Source organism: Bombina bombina, chromosome 9, assembly GCF_027579735.1.
Source record: "Bombina bombina isolate aBomBom1 chromosome 9, aBomBom1.pri, whole genome shotgun sequence".
Classification (NCBI taxonomy): Eukaryota; Metazoa; Chordata; class Amphibia; order Anura; family Bombinatoridae; genus Bombina; species Bombina bombina.
The window spans coordinates 240,393,154-240,420,965 of NC_069507.1; the positions used below are offsets into that span (position 1 = coordinate 240,393,154).

Here is a 27,812-nt window from a genome sequence, read left to right on the forward strand (position 1 = left end):
TTTAATATAGGTTGCGGCGGTTTAGGGGTTAATACATTTATTATAGTTGCGGTGGGCTCCGGGAGCGGCGGTTTAGGGGTTAATATGTATAGAGTAGCTTGCGGTGGGCTCCGGGAGCGGCGGTTTAGGGGTTAATATGTATAGAGTAGCTTGCGGTGGGCTCCGGGAGCGGCGGTTTAGGGGGTAATAACTTTATTTAGTTGCGGCGGGGTAGGGGGGACAGATTAGTGGTGTTTAGACTCGGGGTACATGTTAGGGTGTTAGGTGTAGACAGCTCCCATAGAAATCAATGGGATGTCTGTCAGCAGCGAACTTTTACTTTCGCTATGGTCAGACTCCCATTGATTCCTATGGGATCCGCCGCCTCCAGGGGTGGCGGATTGAAAACCAGGTACGCTGGTCCGTAAAAGTGCCGAGCGTACCTGCTAGTTTTTTGATAACTAGCAAAAGTAGTGAGAATGTGCCGCACTTGTGTGCGGAACATCTTGAGTGACGTAAGAATCGATCTGTGTCGGACTGAGTCTGGCGGATCGATGCTTACGTCACAAAATTCTACTTTTGCCGGTCTCGAGCCTTTGATAACTAAGGCGTATCAGCCTCTCCACAAATACGCTGCGGAATTCCAGCGTATTTGAGGTTGACGGCTTGATATCTAGGCCCCTATGTCAGGATAACTGCAATTCTTGGTATAAAACATGCACATTACATACAGAAAGTATTTACAAACGGGAACATTTTGAATAGAATATAAATAATATTATATAAATATATAAAACTTCTCAGCTTTAGAAAATGATTGATTGCTCACAACAGAACACACATTTAAACACAAACAAGTGAAAATAAAAATACTCTCACATTAATTAAAGGCTGTGGGGCCGATGTAACAAAGTCTGGCGGACATGATACGCTGCTCAGAGGCGGCGAATCCAGTTAAGGATTAGCGGTCTTAAGACCGCTGCTTCTTAACTCCTGTTTCTGGCGAGCCTGAAGGCTTGCGAGGAAACACAGCGAGTTGGCCCCATTCGGGGCATAGTAAATCGGCCCCTTTGTGTATATAAATGATGTCTTACATTTAAAAGAATAATATATAAGGAATTTATAAAGATAATTCCTTTCTATCAAATACATATTAGCCCTATGTTCTAATGTCTGATTATTCATCTGTTGGGGAATATTATTTGTAAGTTCTATATTCATCATTATGTAAAGCCTAACTGGATATATTTAAAGAGATACAAATACTTGTAGTGAATTCATAATCAAGTCAATATTACCAAGTCCCTGGTGTATTGCAACCAACTGACAGATGATGACAATTCGGTATATAGCAAAACGACTCACCACAGGGCAGGCAAATTTTTCACTGTCACACAAGTAGGTTTCACAGTGAAGCCAAACCTTAGATAACTTAGGTATGTTCTGGAAACGGAAGGCGTTGAACTGGAAAATTGCGCGGCTGTTTTTCCCATTTTCATGCACCAAAATTGAATCATCAGATGCACATCTGGACAAAAAGCAGATACCCGTTTATACCCAATAATAAATAATTACGTATTTTGCATCCCACTTGTATCCGGCAATTGATATATTTTTAAAACTTTTAACTTAAAGTGTTTATTACTAAAATTGAGGCTAAGGCCTCTAGTTATCAATGTCTGTCGGACCTGATCCGACAGTGCGGATCAGGTCCGACAGACATCGCTGAATACGGCGAGCAATATGCTCGCCGTATTCAACATTGCGCCAGCAGCTCACAAGAGCTGCTGGTGCAACGCCGCCCCCTGCAGACTCGCGGCCAATCGGCCGCCAGCAGGGGGTTGTCAATCAATCCTTCACATAAACAATATTAGTATATTCCACTTAATAACACAATTTCCAAGGTACAATTTGCCATTAAAATTGCATAAAACCCCAAAATGTTCTTTCATGATTCAGATAGAATATACAATTTTAAATTTCCAATTTACTTCTATTATCAAATGTTTTTAGTTTTCTTGTTATCATTTGTTGAAAAGAATGAGGGTAAGTTCAGGGGTATAGACATGTCTGCAGCACTATATTGCAGCTGTTTTCCAAGTATGTTACACATTAGCAAGAGCACTAGATAATGAGAAAGATACAAATTTGATAATAGAAGTAAATTGGAAACTTTTGTTAAAGGGACAGTTAACTCAAAATGTTTTATTGTTTAAAAAGATAGATAATCCCTTTATTACCTATTCCCCAGTTTTGCATAAACAACACAGTTATAATAATACACTTTTTACCTCTGTGATTACCTTGTATCTAAGCCTTTTCTGACAGATCCCTGATCACATGGCTTTTTATTTATTATCTATTGACTTGCTGTGTTGTGCTGACTCTTAAATAACTCCCTGGGCGTGAGCACAATGTTATATATATGGCCCTCATGAACTAGCAGTCTCCTGTTATGAAAAGCATGTGATTATGGGGCTGTCTTTAGAGACTTATTAACAGGCAGAAAATTAGAGGCTTAAAAGTTATAAAGTATATTAATATGTTGGTTGTGCAAAGCTGGGGAATGGGTAGTAAAGGCATTGGCCCCTATTTAACAAAGGTCTGTCGGACCTGATCCGACAGTGTGGATCAGGTATGACAGACCTCGCTGAATTCGGAGAGCAATACGCTCTCCGTATTTAGCATTGCACCAGCAGCTCTTGTGAGCTGCTGGTGCAACGCCGTCCCCTGCTGATTCGCGGGCAATCGGCTACCAGCAGGGGGGTTGTCAATCAACCCGATCGTACTCGATCGGGTTGAATTGCGGCAATGTCTATCCGCCTGCTCAGAGCAGGCGGACAGGTTATGGAGCAGCAGTCTTTAGGCTCGCCAAAGACACGGGCCCTCAAGCTCCATCCAGAGCTTGATAAATGGGCCCCATTATCTATCTTTTTAAACAATAACAATTTTTATGCTGACTGTCCCTTTAAAATTGCATTCTCTATCTGAGGGTCCTCATAATACTTATAGAATTTTGCCAGACCAGAGTCCTTTAGAGCAGTGGCATCACTAGGGTTGGTGTCACCCGGCGCGGTAAGTTATGGTGTCACCCCCCCCCACCAGAAAGCAGACACACACAAAAACACAGGCACACACATACAAACACTCAGACACACTTAAAAACATACTCAGATGCACACACAAACACTCAGAAACACACTCAGACACACACACAAAAACACACACACAAAACCACTGAGACACACACACACACACATACAAAATATGTAAACTGCACTGCATTAATTATAAAGCTCATGCCTAGAGCTGCTCCCTGGCTCAGCAGAGCATCAAATGAAAGATAAACAGAGCACTCTAAAATAAATCACTGAAGAAAAGGTTTAGGCGCGCAAACTATGAAAATTCTGCTCTCTGACTCTGTTCCAAGTCTGTCAGTGCACAGCCCCGGGCCGTGTGCCTACCGCTTCTTATGGCCAATCACCTCTGCACTCTGCCCCCCCCCCAGACCCCCGCCCGCCCTCCTACCTGTTCAGTGTGCACTTAGTGTACCGTAACCGTAAAGGTCTGGTGGGCATCATACGTGGCTCCTTCACTTTAGTGTCAAACAGTCATGCGGTCAGGTGCCAGGCATCCCCTCACGATTTCCCAGTTCCCGTTTAGAGAGACAGCACAGCGGTGAGTGACTCCACTGCTCCACATGTCACTGAGCAGTGAGCACAGATAGGCAGGCAGGTTTAGGCTAGCAGCGCAACTTTGCAAGCCGCACGGCATGCCCACAACATTCATAGAGAAATTGGGCAGGGGAGAAGCAAAGTACAAACAAGCAAAAGCAGCCGGGAAAACTATTTGTTGAAATTGCAGCACTGACTCAAGGGGCAAAAAAATTGTGTATCTACAACTTCCCCAGTCCCACCAATGTTCACAAATGCCAGCCCCTCTAATAAAAAATCTATGCATCTCAACATTGTATTTCTTTGAATTTCAATAATATTAAAAAAAAAAAAATTTTTTTTTTTGGTGTCACCCCCTGGAGGGTGTCACCCAGGTGCGGCCCGCACCCCCCTAGTGATGCCACTACTTTAGAGAATAGGGCCCTAAGTACAAAGAAGGAATCATACTTTGAAAACCCTTGGGTGTGTCTGAAGTTCTTTCACAGTTGTGCCGTATTCTGTAAGCATTTTACCCCTGCTGATCTCACTGATTTCCCCCCCCCAAATGAATGCTGGTGAGATTGTTTCAAAATACACAATGCAATTATTAAACTAATAGAATAAGACATGTATGTAAAGCTAAAAGTGAATACAAGGTAAAGTACACTAACAACAGTGTAACCTGATTTATATGTGCTTAAAAAAGTAATTGTTATCAGTGTCTGGTGCTGCTTGTCACATTCACTCTCCCCTGTGATATTCTGCTTTCCATAGAGCTTTATTACATTCTTACAGGTTCAGCACTTTTTTTTTTAGAGAATTGAGTAAGCTCTGCCCCTATGAGCGTTGGTAAAATATTTCACTCCATGCAAGAACATTTTAGAGAATTGGTTCATAAAGTCTACTGGACAACCAAGTCTTAAGGATTCATACATCAAATAATCTTTATAATATATGCAGTAATATTAATCCCAGTCATTTTATTAGGTTGCATCACACATCAATGTACAACTTTGCATAATGATGCAGAACATGAATTAACTATGAACAACTATAAAATGATTAAAGGACCAGAAATACAGTAGATTTGCACAATTAACAAATGCATAATGAAAAAAAGCAATGCAGTAATCTTTAGTTTTGAGTATCAGATATTTTCCCCATTCCCCTTATATCATGTGACAGTAATCAGCCAATCACAAAACGCTGATATTTTATGAAGTCACATGCTCAGTAGTAGCTGTTGCCTCAGAAAGTGTGTATATAAAAAGACTGTACATTTTGATAATGCAAGTTAATAGGAAAGTTTTTTTTATTCGATGCTCTATCTGAATCATTAAAGTTTCATTTTGACTTTATGTTCCTTTAACTTTGTATAAAATGACCATTATGGAAACTTAAAGTCATTAATAAGTCAGGTCTATTTGTAGGTGTATTGCCCCCAGTTTAGAAACAGGCACGCAGCTGGAAATAAATAGTAACAGCATTGTTGTTTTAAGTCAAAATGAAACTGTCATGGTTCAGATAGATTTAGACAGTGTGTAGTTTTAATAAAAAAAAATCCAATTTACTTCTATTATCAAATGTACCTATTTCTTATGGTCTCCTTTGTTGAACTTAGTCTCTTTCTGTTAGAGCATACTAAGGTAGGCTCGGGAGTGTGCTCTTGTTTTGACTACTATATGCTGCAGTATTTGCAAAAATGTTTGTAACAATTTGTCAGGCCGAGGCTGCGCTGTATTTACCGCAGAATGAGATCTGCCGGATCCGATGCTGTCAGGGGCCTCACTAAGTGATGTTGGCTTAGCGCGGCCTGCTCACTGGATGTCTTGATGTGCATCTTCTCTTCTGCATTGTACGGTACTTGCATAGCTTTAGCACCTTTTTATCACCTTACAGCCTGGAAGTGACCCTGGCCTTGTTCCTGGCACCAAGCCTGAATGGGAGGTGCTAAAAGGTCATCTCAGACTCCCATTCAGTGCTTGAATACTGAAGTGTTCTTGTTCCTGGCCTGCTATCCTGAACCTGACCCTGGCAAAGTTTTTGGACTATATTACTTGTCTGACCCTTTTACCAAGAGCCGCATTCTAATTACTGATTACTGATCTCTGGAACTGTGCCCTGACTTCCATAATTCTCTAAACCTCTGTTTTGATGCTTGGTTTTGGACTACTCTTCTGGCTTTGAACCCCAGCTTGTTTATAGATTACTCTGCAGCTTCCCATATTTCTGTGTGCTGCTCTCTCTGCGTTACTGACTCCTGACTGCAACTCGGTCATCATTTCTAGTACCTTTAACCATGTTATACATATAGTGCTTAAGATATATTTACATTTTTTAACAAAACGGGCTAAAAAACAAATAAATAACACAGCTTTATGGGGGGTGGGGGCACCATATTGATTACTCACCCTTTGCTAATTAGTTGCCACTGCATAAGAAAGGCGTAATCAGGTGATGGAGTTGCCCAGCAGTAGTTCAAGACAACTTTAAATCTAAAGAAAGACAAACCCAGGGTAAGTAACACTTTAATACTATTTTTATTGAAATAGAATGTTCCATGTTAAAAAATAATGGGAAAATATTGCAAAGTTTGTGGTGGGGTTTCTACAAAAAAATTTTTACTAATGAAAGTGACATTAAGCACTAAATACATTTAATAAGCATAGGATTGAGGTTATTCCCACCTTCCTCTAGTCATGGGTGCTGCCATGTTGAAATTATGTTTGCACATGTGCAGTAACTCTCCTTTAGATACCTGCATTGTAACCTTAGTTCCAAAATGGCAAAATCCATGGTTAGGGCGGTGCATGACATCTTTTTAGTGTTTAATTTAATAAATATTTTATTTGTATTTTTTTAATGTCCCTTTAAGAGCATTTTGCTTTCATATATACACCCCAAATACAATATAACAAATATAGAATTTGTAGGCAGGTTGTGGGATTAATAAATATTTACATATATAAACAGAGATACTGCACCTGCTACTAATTCCTTTGGCTTCTACTCCTGCAAACACATCTGAGCCAATGTCTGATGTTTCCACTACAAACGGAGCTTCCTTTTGGCTAGAAAACTTGGCATTCTTTTCAGAAAAATAACCACAGATATTAGCACAAATTTAGTTCACATTTGATTAAAATTAAAACTAGAATATAATCTGGTTTAGTGATGTTCATAATATGGTACAAAATAATTCATATAATCATATAATTATTTAATCATCTGTACCCAGAATATATCAAATTCTCATATATGGTTATCAGATAAGAGATCATAATTAATCTTAAAGGAGCAGTAAACACATTGGGTTAGATTACAAGTGAGGCACAAACAGTTTTGTGCTAGCGCAATCATGTTTTTGCAAGCCATTTTCATGTCACTGATATTACAAGTGAAGCAAAATTGTGACTGCGCTAGCGCAATCGCCCTGTACGCTTCAATCCTTACCGCAATCTCAGAACTGTTTTTCGATTTTGTTGTTGTTGCACAAAACACTTCATAATTAAATGACAAAGTACAGTTACACTCATATTAACACTGTCTAAAAAAAAATATTTTAAAAAAAAATTGCACAAAAAAGTTATAAGGGTTCAAAGATAAAATAGGCAGGCAAATGGTTTTAACATAAGGATACATACATATACATTGCTAAAGATGAATATGTATGTTTATATATGTATACATATATATATATTAATGTATTTACATGTGTATATATGTATTTACAGTCGTATTTACACATTTAAAATCATTAATATATATCACACACATAAAAACATATACAGTATATGTAATGCATTATAGCCCTTTGTCATTAAGCAGATGAAAACATGATAAAGCATATTTATGCAATATTCATATTTAATAAAGTGTTTAACTATATATTTACTATAAATCTTTCACATTTGCTAATGCGAATATGCTGTGTTTGTGCGATGGGTGTTTTTTTGTTTCCAACACATTTTTTCTCTCCATTGACTTCTATGGGGATGGCGTTTGCGTGATCTCGAGTGTTAGGTTTTCCCCCACTTTTTTCTCTCCATTGATCTCTATGGGGATATACATGCACGCACATGAAAACTTGTTAGTTTTTTTGCGCTATTTGGGTTACACTAGGGCAAAATCTGTTTTTTTGGCACTTGTAATACGAACACTACCTGACTAGCGCAAAAATGAAAATCCTAGGGGCATTTTCGATATGCAAAAAAACCCAAAAAAAACAGTGCCACTTGTAATCAAGCCCATTGTGATTACAAGACAGTTCTGTTGTGTTGCTATAGAATATCACATCAGTCAAGTGTAAAAGATTTTAAAACAAATTAACAGTTTTTTACTGCAATTGTTTTTCAAAACTCCACTCACCATTTGCCATATTTAGAGGAGCCAATCGGAGCTTTAGTCTGCAGACAACAAAGCTAACCCCTGTCATTATGTCAGTATACATGTGCTTTGTTTTGCAATTGTTGTCAGCCAATTAGGGACAGATATGTAGCAGATGAAGATATGTCAGCAGGGTGCATTTAATGTTCTGAGAATTAGACAATCTACAATTTTCAGAGCTTAATTACATGAACACAGCCAACACAAATAATTAACTTCAGGCAGTCTTTATATACAAATATATTTAACATTATTTTGAATGCATTTATTTATCATGTTTGCTGTTTTTTGAAGTTGATAGTAACACAGTATTTAAAATTCACTCAAATGTTTTCTAGTTATCACCATGGAAATCCAGTGGTCTTGCCAAACTTATCACTTTCACTAAATATTCTTTTTTTTAAAAGTTCAACTTTTTGATTTAAAAAAAAAAATAAAAGTTGGTTTGAAAAGGGCAGAGGAGGCACTTCAATTAAATTAGACAAAAGAGAGAAAGTATGGGGTATAAAGCGCTATTCCCTACTGATAAAACATGGTCTTTATTAATAAGCTAAAATCATTAACAGAAGGGAATAGTGCTGTAAGCCCCATACTTTCTCTCTGTTGTGTAATTTCATTGTTATTTTGGAGGATTCGCACCTTATCTCATAGAAATACTTTTATTTGATACGTTTTTCCCACTTTTTTGTAGTGCCGGTTTGCTCTTATTTGAGGCACTTCAATGAACCTAAAGTAACACTGTTCACATATAGCTTAAAATGAAAATAATACATTCAATCTGCATCTGGAAATGACCTGGCTTGGACCAGACTGCTGATTAAAGGGACAGTCTACACCAAAATGTTTTATTGGTTAAAAAGATAGATAATCCCTTTATTACCCATTCCCCAGTTTTGCATACCCAACACAATTATATTAATATACTTTTTACTTCTGTGATTACCTTGTGTCTAAGCCTATGCAGACTGCCCCTTATATCAATTCATTTGACAGACTTGCATTTTAGCCAATCAGTGCTGACTCCTAGGTAACTCCATGGGCATGAGCACAATGTAATCTATAGGGCACATATTAACGAATGCCCTCTAGTTGTGAAAACAATTTCAAAATGCTTTCAGATAAGAGGTGACCTTCAAGGGCTTAGTAATTAGCATATGAGCCTACCCAGTTTTAGCTTTTAAGAAAACCAATAGAACAAAGTAAAAATGATGATAAAAGTAAAAAGAAAAGTTGTTTAAAATTACATTCTCTATCTGAATCATGAAAGTTTATTTTTGACCCAAAAATGTTCTCCCCTTTAAATTATTCCCAATAATCCTTATTACCTGCTAAAGTTTATTACAGTTGTTACAAGTAGCTCCTTTACTCCTATTTCAGCATTTGAAACAGCTGATTTAGCCTGTGGTATCCCCACCTATACTGAAAGTTTTGATACTGGAGTATATGCTATTGACAAGCCTAAGAAAACACAGCCAGCAGAAGAGATTACACTCTCAGTGGGATGCAGGATAGTTAAGTAATAAAATTATTATTTTCCATTCTTCTCTCTATGTATTGAGCTTTGGTGTTCCAGACAAATATAAGATAAGGAAGCAAGTGTGTGTACACAAAGTTATAACATACTGAGATCTGATATCACCTTTAAGTTCAACCCATTGTAATAGGCTGTGGTTTCAAAGCACAAAAATCAGCTACTTCATATACACATATAAGCATGAAAATGCAATTTATCAGATATTTTATACTCTGCAGTTGGTATAACAAGTCATTTAAAATACATTAATGGAAAAAACAATTTTACAGTGTACTGTCCCTTTAATGCTAATATGATTCTGACTAGCTGTAAGGCATTGGTTTGGTTTCAACTGAATTGAAATTGACATTCAGAAATGCTATTACTGGCTTCAGTCCATTTAAAGTCAGTTGATACTGACTTTTAAGCTGACTTACTAGCCTTTTTCGTTTAAATTGTGTATATTGTGAACACGCATACAGCTTGTCGCAGTTATAACCCTGATTTCTAAAGGGGATAAATCAAGAGCATATGACTTGAAATCAACAACCTGAGGAAAAAAAAGACAGCTTCATTGTACAAACTAGTCCCCAGTAAGTGCCAACGAGTTCTGCTTGTACTTGCAAGGTAGCTGTTTTTCACGCAAAACATTCTTGAATTAACTTGGGCGTTATGAGTGAGATTTAATAGATAATTTTAGTGAATGACTGACATCTCTCAAAGTGTGATATATGACCAAATTTAAGTCAGGCCTTTGTGAATAGTCCCCAAAAAAGAGTTGACATGACTTACAAAGAGTGACCTATTTCTCCCTCTGAAGGTAACAAGACGGACTGGAAACAACGGTAAAACATACTACATACACACCATTAGAAATCAGAGATGAACCACAATATAAAAACTGAAGTTAACATTTACTTGTTTCAAAAGGATCCAAAATATACTGAGTGCCTCAATTTAGTAGGATGCAATGTCCAGAAAATCACATTTCTTTTAGTAGAATCTCTTGTTTTTATCAGTCTTGCTGGGATGAATGATGTTTCTTAAAGGGACATTAAACACTAAATAAATGCTAGAAAGAATAATGCATTCAAAGAAAAGATTAATTGGAGAATAACATGTAGATGTATTTTTAAAGTTTCATTAGCTGTTTAAATATTGAAAAAATAAGTATAATTGTAGCTGTTGTAACTTAGGTTATGTACTCAGCTGTGGCCAATTAGGGACAGTTATAAATAGGTCACTAGAGTGTGCAGCCAATGGCTGTGTGTAATATAACAGTGTTCTGCACTTCCATTTCTAACAGGAACTGAAAACTTCACAATGGGAGAATGGAATTACAGGAAAAGGGGACAAAATAAATAATGAAAGTATATAACAAAGTTTTTTTTATATATATATATACAATTTATCATTTAACATTACCATATCAAAGTGTTTAATATCACTTTAAGGGATAGAGGGAGGAGGTCAGATGTTAGCTTGGTAAGTTTATCTCACTTTTTACCTCCCTATCGTTTTTGGTGTCAACTCTATTAACAACTCTCCACTGAATGTAAACTCAGTATATTATTACTGCACTCTATAAATATTAATAAATGTTACTAAGAAAGTTGCAAAGATGTATTTATTAAAGATAATCATGTTTATATTGTTTTTTTTAATGTGAACAATAATTAAGATAATAGTTAGGATTAATTACTGAATTCTTCCTTAGCCAGAAGAGCCAGTTGAGTGATATTTATGATAATAAATATTCGCCACACTGTAGCAATAACTACAAAATTCTTAATGAAATTCACTGTATTGGAATGTATATGGTTGCAATAATTGCAAATACTCCACACAGACAATGCCGAAAGTGAACCCTCCTTTTTAATTAAAAGAAGAAACACACTAGATCATTCTGATTCTATATATAAGAAATTCTAATAATTCTCACTTCTGATAATACCTGGATTTATTAGAAACCTGGTAAAAGAAAATAGAACATTAATAGTTTGTAAGAAATTGTACAAATATTAGGATTATGGAGTTAATATAAAACGCTGTGGTTTGTTAGTAGTTCTAAGCTAAAAATGTTATTATGTTAACTTGAATTATAAGAAATATAAAATTATAATAAGGTCAGTACTAAAATATTTCATGGTCAGGTTTCTAGACTACTTTGGCTTTATCGCCAATCTAGAGTCAGCTGATTCCACACTTGGAGCTCAATAGTTGTGTTGTAGCTGTTTTTTTTAATCTTATTTATTGTTTGAATCATTCTTTATTTGGTTAGTCAACATGGAAGTATACACATAGGACTCACAGAGTAGAAATTGAGGGACAGTTGACTTTCAAAAGATCCCGAACTTCCATTCTTGACATGAACTGTGGCTACTCTAGAAGAAGGAAAATAATATGTAAGACTAAAACATACATGAGTGAAACCCGTCTGGGGGATTTACAACAGGCTATAAAGGAGAGCTAATAAGCGCACTTACCTTTGGTCAAAAGCTGCATGGGTAACAAGGTAGTTGGACTGGTAGGTGCAAGTGAAAGAATAGTTTACTGGTTGATTCTTGACTATCAAAGTGCTGTCGTTTGAAACTATTGAGTTGTAGAAATGATAGATTGGGTTTTTAAACTGGAAAAGAAAAAACAGTAAGACACCTGTGTTATAGTCATATAAGTAGCACAGCTTAAGTGTAAAAAGATTCTTAATAAAAAAAAATGTCTATTTATTTCTAATGTTTTGTATTGTAAATCTAATATCAGATCCATACTTCATGTGTCTGATCCTGAGGTTGGACAGTAAAAGAGTTGTTAAAACAATAATTTCTTAACCCATTGTACACCAGGTGTATGCAGCTTCTGGGCTGTTACTAAACGTTTAGAAGCCATAGCAGCTTTGTATCCTGTCTACAGCCTCAGAGTTTGTTGACTTATTCGTCCGGGATGACTGACAAACACTACTCTTGTGCAATTGGTTGGATTAATTATTATGCAAAGTAGGAAACTGCCTAAGTGCATGGTTTTCCTTTCACAGAAGAGTCAGGTTATAAAACAAAGGAATATATGGAATGTTCTGTGCAGTTTTGACTTCTGTATTTAGGTATTCCCATTACAACTAATTACAGACAGCAAAAGGCAATGTCCTAGGTATATACAGTATATATATATATATATATATATATATATATATATATATATATATATATATATATATATATGTGTGTGTGTATGTGTGTGTATGTGTATATGTGTGTGTGTGTGTGTACTGTGTGTGTATACTGTGTATGTGTGTGTGTACTGTGTGTGTGTGTGTACTGTGTGTGTGTGTGTGTACTGTGTGTGTGTACTGTGTGTGTGTGTGTACTGTGTGTGTGTGTACTGTGTGTGTGTACTGTGTGTGTGTGTACTGTGTGTGTGTACTGTGTATGTGTGTGTGTGTGTGTACTGTGTGTGTGTATGTGTATATATGTGTGTATGTGTGTGTGTGTACTGTGTGTGTACTGTGTATGTGTGTGTGTGTGTGTGTGTGTACTGTGTGTGTGTACTGTGTATGTGTGTGTGTGTGTACTGTGTGTGTGTGTATGTGTATATATGTGTGTATGTGTGTGTATATATGTGTGTGTGTGTACTGTGTGTGTGTACTGTGTATGTGTGTGTGTGTGTACTGTGTGTGTGTGTGTGTACTGTGTGTGTGTGTGTTTGCAGGCTGTCAGTACTGCATGTCCTTTGAGATGGATAAAAAAGGAAAGGAGTTACTCATTTAGATATTTACAAATTCAAGATCTATTTTATTTCTGATTTCTAACTTTTTGATTATTCTCTATCCCTTTAAAACTTGAGATACTGAATTATCAATAAATATTATTTAAAAAACCATTTGTCATCCTTGGTCTATCTATATAACCTGTGCCTCTGGGACCTGGGGATGCAAATCCAGCCCTGGGTATGGTGCAAACCCTTCTGTTAACCATTTTCTGGACAGGCAAGGTACAAAATGACCTGCTACTTATATAACATTTAAAAACAAGGATCCTCATTGCTTGGTGATGTTAATAAATCCATAGTTGATATCAGCAAATGAGAAGTGCATAGATGAAAAAGACCTACATATAAAATATTGTTAGAATCATTTACACCTATCATTTTATTATCTCTAAAACTCTGGTGATATATGTTTTTATTTTTATTTTTATCTTTCTTAAAGGGATACGATTTGAATAGAGCTGGTAATTTTAAACTACTTTCCAAGTTACTTCTATTATCTAATTTGCTTCATTCTCTTTGCATGCTTTGTTGAAAAGCATACCTAGGTATGGGGGCCAAATTATCAAAGTCTGGTGGACATGATACACTGGAGCCTATCATGTCCGCCAGACATCACTGAATGCGAACAGCTGCAATACCACCCCCTGCAAATTCGTGGCCAATTGGCCGCTAGCAGGGGGTGTCAATCAACCCGATTGTATTCGATCAGTTTGATTGCTGTATGCCGCTCAGAGGCAGCGGATCCAGTTAAGGAGCAGCGGTCTTAAGACTGCTGCTTCTTAACTCCTGTTTCCCGCGAGCCTGAAGGGGCATAGTAAATCGGCCCCAATGTCAGAAGCAGCAGTGCACTACTGGGAGCTACCTATTGATTGGTAAATGCACATATTATATGCCTCTTGTCATTGGCTCACAAATGTGTTCAGCTAGCTCCCAGTAGTGCATTAATGCTCCTTCAACAAAGGATACCAAGTGACTCAAGCAAACTTGATAATAGAAGTATTTTTTAATTATAGGCTTTATCTGAATCATGAAAATTTGGGTTTATGTTCCTTTGATTGTGACTAATTAGAGCTGCTCCATGCAATCACTGTCTAGTGTGTAGTTGTTTCAGGAAATTTGCAGCATTTTGATGGAAACCTATTTTAAATCATTTGCTTTTCCGTCTCTCTAGGGCAGAGCTTTCCAAACTTTTTATGTTGGTGACAGACTTTTTAGACCTACATCATTTCGCGACACAGTAATTCAGTTGTACTAGCAAAAAGGAGGTTAAACTAACTTGTTTTAAGAGATACAGACACATACATGAATCATATAATAATGAAATGTATTTACATGTAACAGTATGTATGTGCAAGAATTAAAAAAAGTTTAATAACACCAATAGCTACTTACTATTTTAATGGGATGTATGAGGTTAATGGGATGTATGAGGTTAATGGGATGTATGAGGTTAATGGGATGTATGAGGTTGATGGGATGAACACAGTTTCTGAATATTTGGTGGAATATTAGATAAAGACACGCGCATTTCATCATCAAGCATTTCTTAAGCTTCCACTTCCTATCCATATATCAAGAGCAGGAGCAGCAATGCACTACTGGGAGCTAGCTGCAAAAAAACAACACTTTGACTTCTGACTTCAGCTCAGCATTTAAGCTACCGCCCTCAGAGCTCTGTGAGTCCGACTGACTACAAACACACTGCTGTCCCACTCACTGACTACACATGTAGTCACAAGCCGATTGAGGAGACTACACGTGCAGTCAGGGGCCAATGTGCCACCAATGGGAATAGTTTCAGTTCCCGCTGTGCTGCTCTAGTAGGTTAAGATGATCTGTGTCCCCCTAGGTATCAATCACGTGTCAACCATGTGATATGCATAGCAGGCAGGCGGAAAGTCAGAAACGAAAAAAAAAAAAATGTAAAAAAAATTGTGCTGAAGCAGGGACACACCTACACACTGCTGCCGACACACTAGTGTGTCCCGACACACAGTTTGGAAAGCACTGCTCTAGGGAGTGTGAGAAATATACAATTTTCCCACAAAATCAATCAAAATAAATAAGGAAAGAATATTGCAAAGAGTTGTTGGCTGTGCACCATTAAACATTTGTATAGTACAATCAAAATATTTTATGTTGTTATTTGTGTAATTCCCATACTCACATCTGATTGGGTGCCACAGTAGGATTTGTTCCTTGGATTCAAGTCAGGAATAGTGAACTGGTAATACCCAGACTCTATGATTCCATTGTAACACACTCCTCCCAGTGCCAGCTGGCTTATTTCCCATCCATAAGGACATTCAGGGATTTTAGCAACAATAGATTTGGGAAAACAATGAACAATAACAACATCTAAGGAGAAACAGATAAACATGAGCACATAAGACAAATAACACTATAGATGGCATATTTCTTCTTTTACTTCATATACATTATTATTGTCATTTATTGATACATATTTCCCGGAGATAAAACAAAGTGCAAGTAAGAGTCTATCATGATTAAAGCCAGGTCAGAGATAGAAGATCCTGTTAGTCACCTTTTGTTCATTGGACCTTTTGTTCATTGGCTGCCTATTCCAGAGCTCGCAGTGATTCCAAAATTTGTAATATTTTGTCACGTAGGGAGCTCTGTTCCTTCAGTCCCTGCTTCCTCTACTCAACATCTCTGTACTTGTTTCTCTTACACTGATGAAAAGCTCATCACTCTGGAGAGATTGTCTAAGATGGTTTGTCAGTATTTGCAAGGACCCTCAAAGCATTTTAGAAATAAAAAGGTTGTGTAGAAACAAAAAGGTCCCTCAAAAAATTTTAGAAATGAAAATTTTAGCTTGACAGCTATTTATCTTGCTGTGCTGGGTTCTGGTTGCGAAGGATAGATATTTACATTACAATATAATGCTTAATAAAAACAAAGACTTTGGCCCCTAGTTATGAAAGTCTGATGGACCTGATCCGACAGTGCGGATCAGGCCCGCTAGACCTCGCTGAATACGGCGAGCAATACGTTCGCCGTATTCAGCATTGCACCAGCAACTCACAAGAGCTGCTGGTGCAACGCCGCCCCCTGCTGACTCGCAGGCAATCGGGGGGTGTCAATCAACCTGATTGTACTCGATCGGGTTGATTTCCGTCGATGTCTGTCCGCCTGCTCAGAGCAGGTGGACAGGATATGGAGCAGCGGTCTTTGTGACCGCTGCTTCATAACTGCTGTTTCTAGCGAGCCTGCAGGCTCGCCAAAAACACGGGGCATTAAGCTCCATACGGAGCTTGATAAATATGCCCCTATGTGTGATTTTTATCCATGTTGGCGAGTTTTTGAACATCAGGCCCATAGAAATAGGGGACTGACTAAATTCTGCCATAGAACACCCAAACCCTGCCAAAATATCATCTACATACTAACTTGGCCACCCAACCACCATCGTGTGGTTGAGACTTTGACAATATACAATCTTAGATAGCTGATACCCTCTGAAAAATAGGTTTAAGGATCTGAGATTACATTTCGATATTTATTTATACCTAGGGAGACAACTTTAAATAAACAGCCTGTAACAATATAGACTTGTTACTTGTTACATAAAATATCTTACATCTCTCCATTCTGTAGATCCTACAAATTAATAATACTTAGTAAAAAAAAAAAACTCTTGTAAGCAATCAAAATCAAGCAAGGGGTAATAATATCTCCCAAGGAAGAATAAATGTATAGCTTTCTATGTTACAACATAACCCCACCTCCTTGCACATTTCCTTCACTATTCCCCTAGTAAGCTGGTGTGTGTGTGTGTGGGGGGGGGGGGGGCGGGGGGGCATTTACTCATAGTAATATATATTTAAAATGAAGAAGAGTAAATACTGGCCTGCCCCCACTTCATTTAATTCGTATTAGTCACCTGAATTAAGATGAACTCCAAAGGGAAAAGTAAGTTATGCATCTTTTACTATAAATCATTAAAAAGCAACACAAGCAATTAAAAAACAATGATTTAAATTTAAAGACAAGCTTGCTGCATAGTCTGGTCTAATAAAAATTGCAACATATATCTAAACATCAGTAGCAGATTTCTTTGCACTTTAGCTGTCTGTATATCAATGGGAGGTGATCCCTACTCAATTACTCTATTCTTGATAGGTTTCCCAATAAGCTGGGACAATTAGAGGGGTTTAATACTATACATAAAAATATAACACATAGTGAATGCTGCACGTCAAAATAAGAAACTCAGTACTCTCAAGCTGCCTGGAGTTCTATGCAAGGTGAAGTTCCTAGACCCAGGACCTATGGAGTTGTTCAAGCCTAGGCAAAACAAGTAAGCTAACGTTCTAGCTGACTTTCTGAGTTCTATGGAAGGGGAAGTTGCTAGACCCAGGATTTATGGAGTTGCTCAAGCCTAGGCATAACGAGTAAGCTAACTTTCTCGCTGAATTTCTGAGTTCAATTCAAGGTGAAGTTCCTTGACCAGGACCTATGGAAGTGACTCAAGCCTAGGCATAATGAGTAAGGTAATTTTGTAGCTGACTTTCTGAGTTCTATAGAAGGTGAAGTTCTTTGACCAGGACCTACGGAAGTGACTCAAGCCTAGGCATAATGAGTAAGCTAATTTTGTAGCTGACTTTCGAGTCAAGGTTAAGTTGCTTGACCAGGACCTATGGAGTGGCTCACACAATGTGCATTCAGTTTTTTGCTATGCATAATCAGATTTTGAATGTAATATCCTTTTATTCCAATCATTGGCTAGAGGCATGATAACCTACCTTTAATTAAAGGGACTGTTGTCTTTTCTATTTACAATGCAAATAAAATGTAGTATGCATGAAATAAACAGTATTTCATAACACAAAGACAAACAAACATTGAGTACATTTATTTATAATTTTGTACATTATGTACATTTTTTACTTGTAAAAACTCATATCGCTGTTGAAGTATTAAAATTACAGAAACAATCTGGGCTAATAGTAACAGATGTGCAGAAGGGGTTATTATATAGATACTGTACATTATTTTAGATTAGTGATCTATTACACTGGGGGGAGGACTTGTACTCATTACTTGTAAATTGTAAAACATTTATAACTGACTAAACAAGGGCAGCAAATGATCTAATTAATGTTATCAGTGTTAATAGTTCAGCAGTGATCATTTCTAAATAATTTAAAAGGAAACTAAACCCAAATGTTTTTCTTTCATGATTCAGACAGAGAATGCAATTTTAAGCAACTTTCTAATTTACTCCTTCTATCAATTTTTCTTCATTCTCTTGCTATCTTTATTAAAATAAGCTAAAATGTAAAGCGTAGGAGCCGGCTCATTTTTTGGTTCAGAACCTAGGTAGCGCTTGCTGATTTGTGGCTAAATGTAGCCATCCAATCAGCAAGTACTACCCATGTGCTGAACCAAAAATGGGCCGGCTCCTAGCTTACATTTCAGCTTATTTTAATAAAGATACTAAGAGAACAAAGACAAATTGATAGGAGTAAATTAGAAATTTGCTTAAATTTGCATATTCTATCTGAATCATGAAAGAAAAAATTTTGGGTTTAGTATCCCTTTAATCTAAATGGTTAGACTTCATAGGCAATAGCACACCAGACACATAGGGGTCCATTTATTTAGCAGCTTATGCTGCTTTGTAGCCCCATCGTTTCAGGTACGCCTGAAACGGAAGTTAAGAAGCAGCGGTCGTAAGATCGCTGCTCCTGAACTTCTCCGCTACCTCTCAGGATGATTGACGGCCCCTGCTAGCGGCTGATTGGCCGACAGTGAGCAGGGGGTGGCATTGTGAAATGTTAAACCAACCTCAGCAAATCATGTCCGATCGACCATTGTTACATCTACCCCTAAGTAGCAGAGATTGTATTATTTTACCTGCTTTATTAGGGATACACTTTGCTGCAGAGATTGTTGCAAGAACAGCCAGCAAGCCAACGCTGAGGAGCAACATTCTTCCAATCAAATGAGGACAAGATTACTTGAAAGTCTACCAGGCACAGAAGAAAATTCCCATCAATCTTAGTAGGGAAGGGCTGGCAAATTTGAAATATCCATTGCTGCAAAAACAAAATAATAATATATTAACACTTTTTTTTTTAATAAAGACTATGTACCTTCTATATAGGTAATGTAAAATTAGCCACCAATCAGCAAGCACTATCCAGGGTGCTGAACCAAAAATTGGCTGGCTCCAATGCTTTTCAAATAAAGATACCAAATGAATAAAGAAAAATTGATAATAGGAGTAAATAAGAAAGTTGTGCAAAACTGCATGTTCTATCTGAATCATGAAAGAAAAAAAAAATTGGATTTCATATTCCTTTAAAGAGTTTGAAACATATGGGGATGTTTGGCTAAGGGTATATTTAACATTAATACATTTTCCCTTATTGTGATTTTGTCTTTTTCTATACATCTTTATTTTAATATTGATGTTCATGTAACACGGAGGGGTTTATTCACAGATGTGCGAGTATGCACTGACTGTGGCTAAGTTCCCTAAATGCAAGTGGGTTTTAAAATCAGGTTTTACAACCAACTTGCATATAATTTGGTTGAATTTTTTTTTTTTTTTAAATTGCTGTCTTGCTATGACAAATATAGCTGTCAATGACTTTATACAGGAAATCCCTATTAAAGTATATGGGGAATTTTGTAGATAAATCATTTGATAAGATTTTCTAAAGGCTTGTGATAGATTCCATAACTAATAGCTGGTAAGCTACCCACACCAGCCTAAATATAGCAAGCCTAAAATGTAAAGGGATAGATTACAAGTGAAGCACTAAATTATCTTGATAATTAACCAGCCATTATAAGTGGCTGGTTATTACTACCCTGTTGTTAGCGCTCAGAAAATCAACCAGAGAGCCGATCTCTGGTTAATTTTCTAAAAGTGCCCCAAATGCCCTCAAAATAGAAGGAATTGTAGTTTTTACTAGGCAGTATTTTGGGGGTAAAGTTGGTGGGAGTGGGATTTTAGAAAAAAAACGGCACTGAAAAGTGCCTTTACAGTGCAGCCTATGGGAACTGTGTGTTCCCAGTAAATATATATGTATATGCTGATAAACATATATATACTTATGTATTAATATGTGTATATACTCATATTAGCACATACATATATATGAATATAATCATATACATATATATTTATAAATGCTGCCCAACGCTGCGTGACTTACCCTTTCGCTGCACAAGGTTCTGATGCCATCTCTGCCAGCATCAGAACAAGGCGCCTATGGAGCCTATGGAAGAGCGCTCTTGTGAGCGCAATGCTCCTGTGTAAAGCGAAGGCGAGCTTGTGTTCACATGGCACCAAACCTGTAATACCAGCGCACATTAGCATGCGCTGTTAATACAAAGTGGAGCGCAAATATCACTTTCTAGAAAGTGATATTTAATGCTCCACTTCTAATCTAGCCCAAAATGTTTTGTAGTCAATCATTGATTAGGTATAAGTATAAAGTATATTAAAAACAATTGATGAAAATGACCTTCCCCCTTTTTTTTAACATACATTTAATTTATATACATTTACTAGTGTTAAAAAGAAATAGACATATACCTTTTAAACACACTTCACCTGCAGTTATTTTATTTAACAGATTTAAAACAATAATAATAAGTAACAGTCAATTAAAATCAAGCCAATTAGATTCTAGTTTAGTGAGTTCAGTTTAGAGGTCAGTAAAACTCATCTACATGTCACTTAAAGTCAGTTTAATTTTTAAACAACTCCAATTTCTTAATAAATTGTCTTTAATCCAACTTGAAATAGTCAAGTTTAACTGACTTCTGAAAACAAGAGGCTGTTTCTGAATAGACCACAAAATCACAGAGAGGTGATGCAGCATATCGCTAAAGGAGGTTGCAGGAAATGTTTAATTAGATAAATAATACATTTATTTATTTGGCAAATTATAATCAGTACATGTTTATTATACAATATCACACATAACAGCTGTGAATTTAGGCTGCAGACACAGCTAATGCAATGAATCATTAATGTTACAATAAACTACAATGTTCTATTATTCTGGAGTAATGTTAGATAGAATAAAACCCCACCTGTTATATTGGGAGCCCTCAGTACAGTTGGGCATGTGCTGTTCTTGTCATTTCACCTTCTCTTCTCAAATGAACCATTTCAGTCCCTCCGCACCTTGGCTTTTATACTCTACATGGTAAATAGAGTCGTTCTTCTCTAGACAAATACCAGTTGCCAATGCTTATCCAGAGCATGAATGGCAGTTTGCACTGATATAATACACAGGGAGATTCGCTGCATGTGCCCGAGGATATCACCCACATTGTGCCCTTTCAGCTTGTCCTTGGTAGGCTCCTCCCACAGACCTTTGTTTTATATATCTTATTTCACTTCTGATTCACAATGATCACTGCACTCACTATAGGATTCATTTCAAGCTTTTCACATTTATTAACACGTTGTAATAAACCATTTGTAGCAAAGTCTGGAAGAAACAAAGGATCAAACTGAAAACAGGTTGATCCCTCCAATGCAATATGCTAATTTTCTGAATTCTTATTTATACATTATTTCAATTTGATATTTTTTAATTAGCAAAGAGTTGTGTTGGTCACAATCAGTTCTGAATTCCCTTAATATAGTTGTTGGGGACATTAAACCCCAAAAATATTTTTTATTATTCTGATAGAGAATACAATTTAAAAAAGTTCACAATTTATTTATATTATCAAATTTGCTTTGTTCTCATGTTATTCTTTGTTGAAGAGATACCTTTCTTAGGTAGCGAGCACATGCTTGATGCAATACGTGACAGGAAATAGTGCTGCCATCTAGTGGTAATGTATAACACTGTTGCAAAACTGCTGCTAATTAATGCTGCAGACACGTGTATACTCCTGAGCTAACATTCCTGTTTTTCAACAAAGGATAAAAACAAAAAATAAGAAAATGTGACAATACAAGTACATTAGAAAGTTATTTAAAATGTTATGTCTGAATCATGACAGAAAATGTCTCTTTAACATTTCTGAACCACAGTTACTCTACATAGCAGCTCATCTTTGTGCAGAATAATTATTTTACAACTCAGTTATGTCTGAAACAAGTTCAGTTGAATTATTTTATTAAATGATATAAGCAGAACATGTAATTCCATTGTTTGTTTCATATAACTAAATCATTTCCTACATTGACCCATGCTATAAATATTATGGCAACTTGAATTTAACTTTTTTAGATGTATAAATAGGAACCAATTTGCACAAAGGCAAAGCTAGAGGTTACACCATCCCCCGATCTTTCCACACTCAACGCATTTTACACACTCAGGCCAATACACCCAGGACATCTCAGAGGGGAATTACCGTCTTTCACAGGAGGGGAAACCATGTTATTTTAAGTAGTAGGTGATATTATTATCGGTTATTTGTAGAGCGCCAACAGATTCCGCAGCGCTAGGTGATATGAGGTAATCCTCTTTTGGGGTCATCTGAGCTCTTTAAAAATATAACCTGTTAATGCCTCATTTATGCGCTATAGCTGAGGGGTCACAAGCCCCGTAGATCACAAGGGAAATAGGAAACATCTGATAGTACATTAAAGGGACAGTCTAGTCAAAATTAAACTTTCATAATTCAGATAGGCTATGCAATTTTAAACAACTTTCCAATTCACTTGTATCATCAAATTTGCTTTGTTCTCTTGGTATTCTTAGTTGAAAGCTAAACCTAGGTAGGCTCATATACTAATTGCTAAGTCCTTGAAGGCTGCCTCTTATCTCAATGCATTTGACAGTTTTTCACAGCTAGAGGGCGTTACTTCATATGTGAAAAAAGAAAAAGCAGAGGCGCCGACATGGCCTAGTAATACAAAGAGAAGTGGCTCCAATAAACACAAATCCAGATGTATACTCACAAGAGCAGCGCACCCTGTGGTGCTATTGATGCAGGCCGGAGCCTCACAGTGATCCAGCTCACTGTGGGATTGAAGTGGATACCCAGAAGATGTCCCTGAGGGGATTGATAGTAGATATCCTATGTGGACACAAAGTATATGCACATAGCCCAGTATTGTTAAGACAGAGAGACAAGTAAGTAAAGAATAAACTTACAAGATCCAATGCACCTCCTGGTGCATTAACAGCAGGCTGGGACCTAACAGTCACCCAGCAGACTGGAAAACTCCCAGAGGTCCTGGTCTTCCTCAGGTGGCTAATAGCACCTTTCACACTACTATTTTTTGTCACTTGTGTTTGGAGGCGCCACCTAAGGGTGTGGTTTTAGCTGGGTTATACCACACTCTGAACATCAATATATAGTTACTTCATATGTGCCATATAGATAACATTATGCTCACGCCCGTGGATTTACTTATGAGAGGGCACTAATTGGCTAAAATGCAAGTCTGTCAAGAGTACTGAGATAAGGGGCAGTCTGCAGAGGCTTAGATACAAGGTAATTACAGATGTAAAAAGTATATTAGTATAACAGTGTTGGTTATGCAAAACTGGGGAATGGGTAATTAAGGGATTATCTATCTTTTTAAACAATAAACATTTTGATTAGACTGTCCATTTAAGAAGATAGAAGAAAATAATGAGGTAGGGGCGACATTTAAAGGAAAACCTATAGTTTGATTTATTGGTGCAAATATTTTATGTTTGACTTTTTTTTCCCATGTTGAGTATGTACAGGGCTAGGAGCATACATATAGGGGTCTATTTATCATTGTGCGAGTGGACATGATACAATGTAGCGTATCATTTCCGCTGCACATCAATAAATGCCGACAGCATACACTGTCAGCATTTATCATTGCACCAACAGTTCTTGTGAACTGCTGGTGCAATGCCGCCCCCTGCAGATTTGCGGCCAATCGGCTGCTAGCAGGGGGTGTCAATCAACCCGATTGTATTCCATCAGGTTTATTTCTGTCCGCCGCCTCAGAGCAGGCGGACAAGTTATGAAGCAGCGGTCTTTAGACCACTGCTTCATAACTTCTGTTTCCGGCAAACCTGAAGGCTCGCCAGACACACGGGGCATCAAGCTTCATACAGAGCTTAATAAATATGCCCCATAGTCTAAATGTTAGTGCACTTATTCTGAAATGTTGTGTAGCTTTCAAATTGATCGAATCATAAAGAGCAAAATAAGATGGTGTAATGCTAAACCCCCCATTAATTTTATCTTCTAGTATATGATTTGTTTAAATAACTTGCAGAAAACACTAGAATTAGTGGTTCAATAAAAAAGCTTAAAAATAGGAGATTTTAGACAAGTCAACAGCCAAACTAGTACACTAACCGTCTTGAGATCATGCAATGGATGAATGGGGTAGACCTAGGGGCGTATTTAGGTTTTGTGCTGCCCTAGGCACCGGCCTTGTTGGCCTATGCCTTAATACGCCCCTGGGTAGACCCATATATCATGCCTAGTTTGCTTTAAAATTGTTCTAGAGGCAGGTGTTAAATAAACACTATAAAATTGGAATCAAGTCACACAGTAATAATGTGTTTTTAATGCTGGACCATTAAAGGGACAATTTACTCAAAAATGTTCTCCCCTTTAATTTGTTCTTAATGATCCACTTTACCTGCTGGAGTGTATTAAATTGTTTACAAGTATTTCCTTTACAATTATGGGCGAGATTACATATGTGGCGCAAGCTTAAGCGCAACTGCTATGACCCGCGCCGTCCGTAATTTCACCTCGCACATCAGGGTATCACATAAACCCCGCTGGCAGTTCATAAAGTGCTGTAAGCTGGATACACTAGCGATGTCCAGAAATAAGCGTAAATACCCCAGTGACTTACGGCACTTTAGAAACTGCCGGCGCCTCCTAATAAAATAAAAAAATATCAAATCTCCTGTAAAAGTCTAACCCGCCTCCCAAAAATAAACCTGACACGTAAAACCCCTATATCCACCATCAAACCCACATCGCAAGTAATAATAAATGTATTAACCCCTAAACCGAAACCCCCCCACAACGCAATATGCCTAATTAAACTATTAACCTCTAATCTGCCATTCACACACATCACAATCTACCTAATAAAAGTATTAACCCCTAAATCCGCCAACCCCAACATCGCAAACTACCTAATAAATATATAGACCCCTTATCTGCCATTCACCCACATCGCAAAGTCCCCTATTAAAACTATTAACCCCTAATCTGCCATTAACCCACACATCGTACAGTACCTATTAAAACATTTAAGCCCTAATCCGCCATTAACCCACATCGCAACAAACCTTAAATAATCCTGATAATACTATTAATCCCTAATGCTCCAAACCCCCACAACGCAAGTACCCTAATTAACCTATTAACCCCTAATCTGCCAAACCCCTAAAATGCAAATAACTAATTTAATTACTAAGCCCCCTAACCTAACACCTACTACATAACCCCAAATTACATAAAATAATAAAATACTAAATTATAATTAAAATAAAAAAGCCTAACAGTACTTAAAAAAATAAACCTAAGATTAAATTAAATTAATCTAAATTTACCAAAAATAAAAAAGTCTAACATTACAGAAAATAATAAACAAAATTATCCAAAATAAAAAAATTAAACCTAATCCCAATGAAAATAAAAAATCCCCCAAAATAAAAACACCCCCTAATCTAATACTAAACTACCAATAGCCCTTAAAAGTGCTTTTTGTTGGGCATTGCCCAAAGTTAAACAGCTCTTTTGCATTTAAAAAAAATTCTAAGTCCCCCCTAACAGTAAAACCCACCACCCATCAAAATAAATAAACCTAACACTAAAAAAAACTAAACTACCCATTACCTCTAAAGGGGCATTTGTATGTGCATTGCCCTTAAAAGGGGGCATTCAGCTCTTTAACTGCCCTTACATTCAGCTCTTTTAAGAGTGCCCAATAAATCCCTAATCTAAAAAAAAAAAAAATTAAAAAAAAAAAAAATCCTACATCTAACTCCCAAATAGGTACTCCTTCCAGGCGGCGCTGAAGTCTTCTTCCAAGCGGACGACATCTTCTGCCAAGTGGGGACAACTTCCTTCTTCATCCAGGACCAGCGACCGCTGAGCCATAGAGTGAGGAGGATCCTCTTTGTACGATCACCACCATACAATGAATAGTGAATTCAAGAACTCTCATTTTATTGACTGATTTGAATTTGAAGTATTAAATCAACCATTAGGAATGCAAGGGACGCCATATTTGAACACATACCTTGAATTCACTATTCAGTGTACGGCGGTGATCGTATGAAGAGGATGCTCTATGGCTTTGCGGTTTCCGGTCCTGGATGAAAAAGGAAGTGGTCCCCACTTGGAAGAAGATGTCGGCCGCTTGGAGTAATGAGATCTGATTATACCTACAAAGAGATCTGATTATAATAATGAGATCTGATTATACCTACAAGCTCAATCCATTTTATTAGGCCGTGGCTTCAAAACACAAAATCAGCTATTTAATATACATTGGTGGCTGCACATATATGCCTCTTGTGATTGGCTTACTTGATGTGTTCAGCTAGCTCTAAGTAGTGCATTGCTGCTCCTTCAATAAAAGATACCAAGAGAACAATCAAAATTTATAGTAGAAGTAAATTAGAAAGTTGTTTACAATTGTATGCTCTATCTGAATTGTGTAAGAAACATTTTGGTTTTCATGTCCCTTTAAAGGCACATAAACCCCCCCCCAAAAATTATTTCATGAGTCAGATAGAGAACACAATAAAATGTTTCCAATTACTTCTATTTTCAAATTTGATTTGTTCTCTTTTTATTCTTTGTTGAAGAGATATCTAGGTAGGTAGTGTGCACGCCTGGGGCAATTGTTATTTAAAAAGATAATGCCTTTACTAACCATTCCCCAGCTTTGCACAACCAACATTGTTATAGTAATATACTTTATAACACTTTAGACAGCCTCTTATCACTTGCTTTTTTATTTGCTTTTCACAACAGGAGACTGCTAGTTCATGTAGATAACATTGTGGGGCCGATTTATCAAAGCGTCAATCTCGGCACATTCGCTGGAGTCAATACACTCGCCAGATATCGGCAGACATCGCTGACGCAAATCTACATAGAATGGCCTTATTTATTAAAAACTCTGTCAAAAACACAAGAGTCAAGTACATTGCGATAAGCATCGGACTATTGATAAATAAGAGTCCTCAATGTTGCAGATATTCTTTTTTTTCAACTTTATTCATACAATTTCATTACTGTCCATGAACAAGCACATTAATCCAAAGCTAATCTTTTATTTTTCATCTGTTAATGTCCAAGAAATAGCTAGATTTATACCTGAACAAACAATAATATCTCATAGAAAGTTTTTTTACTGATATATGATATTTTTACATAAATTAATGTGTATTTGCATTTCTATAAATCATGATATGCCTATCTCATGTTTTTTTCTTTTTTTTAAATGATTATTAATGCAAGAATGTGTACATATATCTTTGCACATACTTGTATATATATAAATATCTCTCTCTCTCTCTCTCTTTCTCTCTCTATCTCTC

The 27,812-nt window shown here is 37.0% G+C and overlaps 1 protein-coding gene across 1 annotated transcript in view; it reads right to left on the reverse strand.

Moving 5' to 3' along the window:
- The window catches only part of TECTB (tectorin beta), a 48,291-nt gene extending 26,740 nt beyond the window's left edge, over positions 1-21,551 (reverse strand). Inside the window, exons 1-8 of the mRNA XM_053691766.1 lie at positions 21,370-21,551; positions 19,174-19,355; positions 15,461-15,651; positions 12,018-12,160; positions 11,843-11,915; positions 6,617-6,720; positions 6,044-6,127; positions 1,345-1,507 (exon numbers count right to left, since the gene is read on the reverse strand). Coding sequence (XP_053547741.1) covers positions 1,345-1,507; positions 6,044-6,127; positions 6,617-6,720; positions 11,843-11,915; positions 12,018-12,160; positions 15,461-15,651; positions 19,174-19,249 — 834 coding nt within the window. The 5' untranslated portion in view covers positions 19,250-19,355; positions 21,370-21,551. The remainder of the gene's footprint in view (positions 1-1,344; positions 1,508-6,043; positions 6,128-6,616; positions 6,721-11,842; positions 11,916-12,017; positions 12,161-15,460; positions 15,652-19,173; positions 19,356-21,369) is intronic.
- Positions 21,552-27,812: the final 6,261 nt, after the last annotated feature.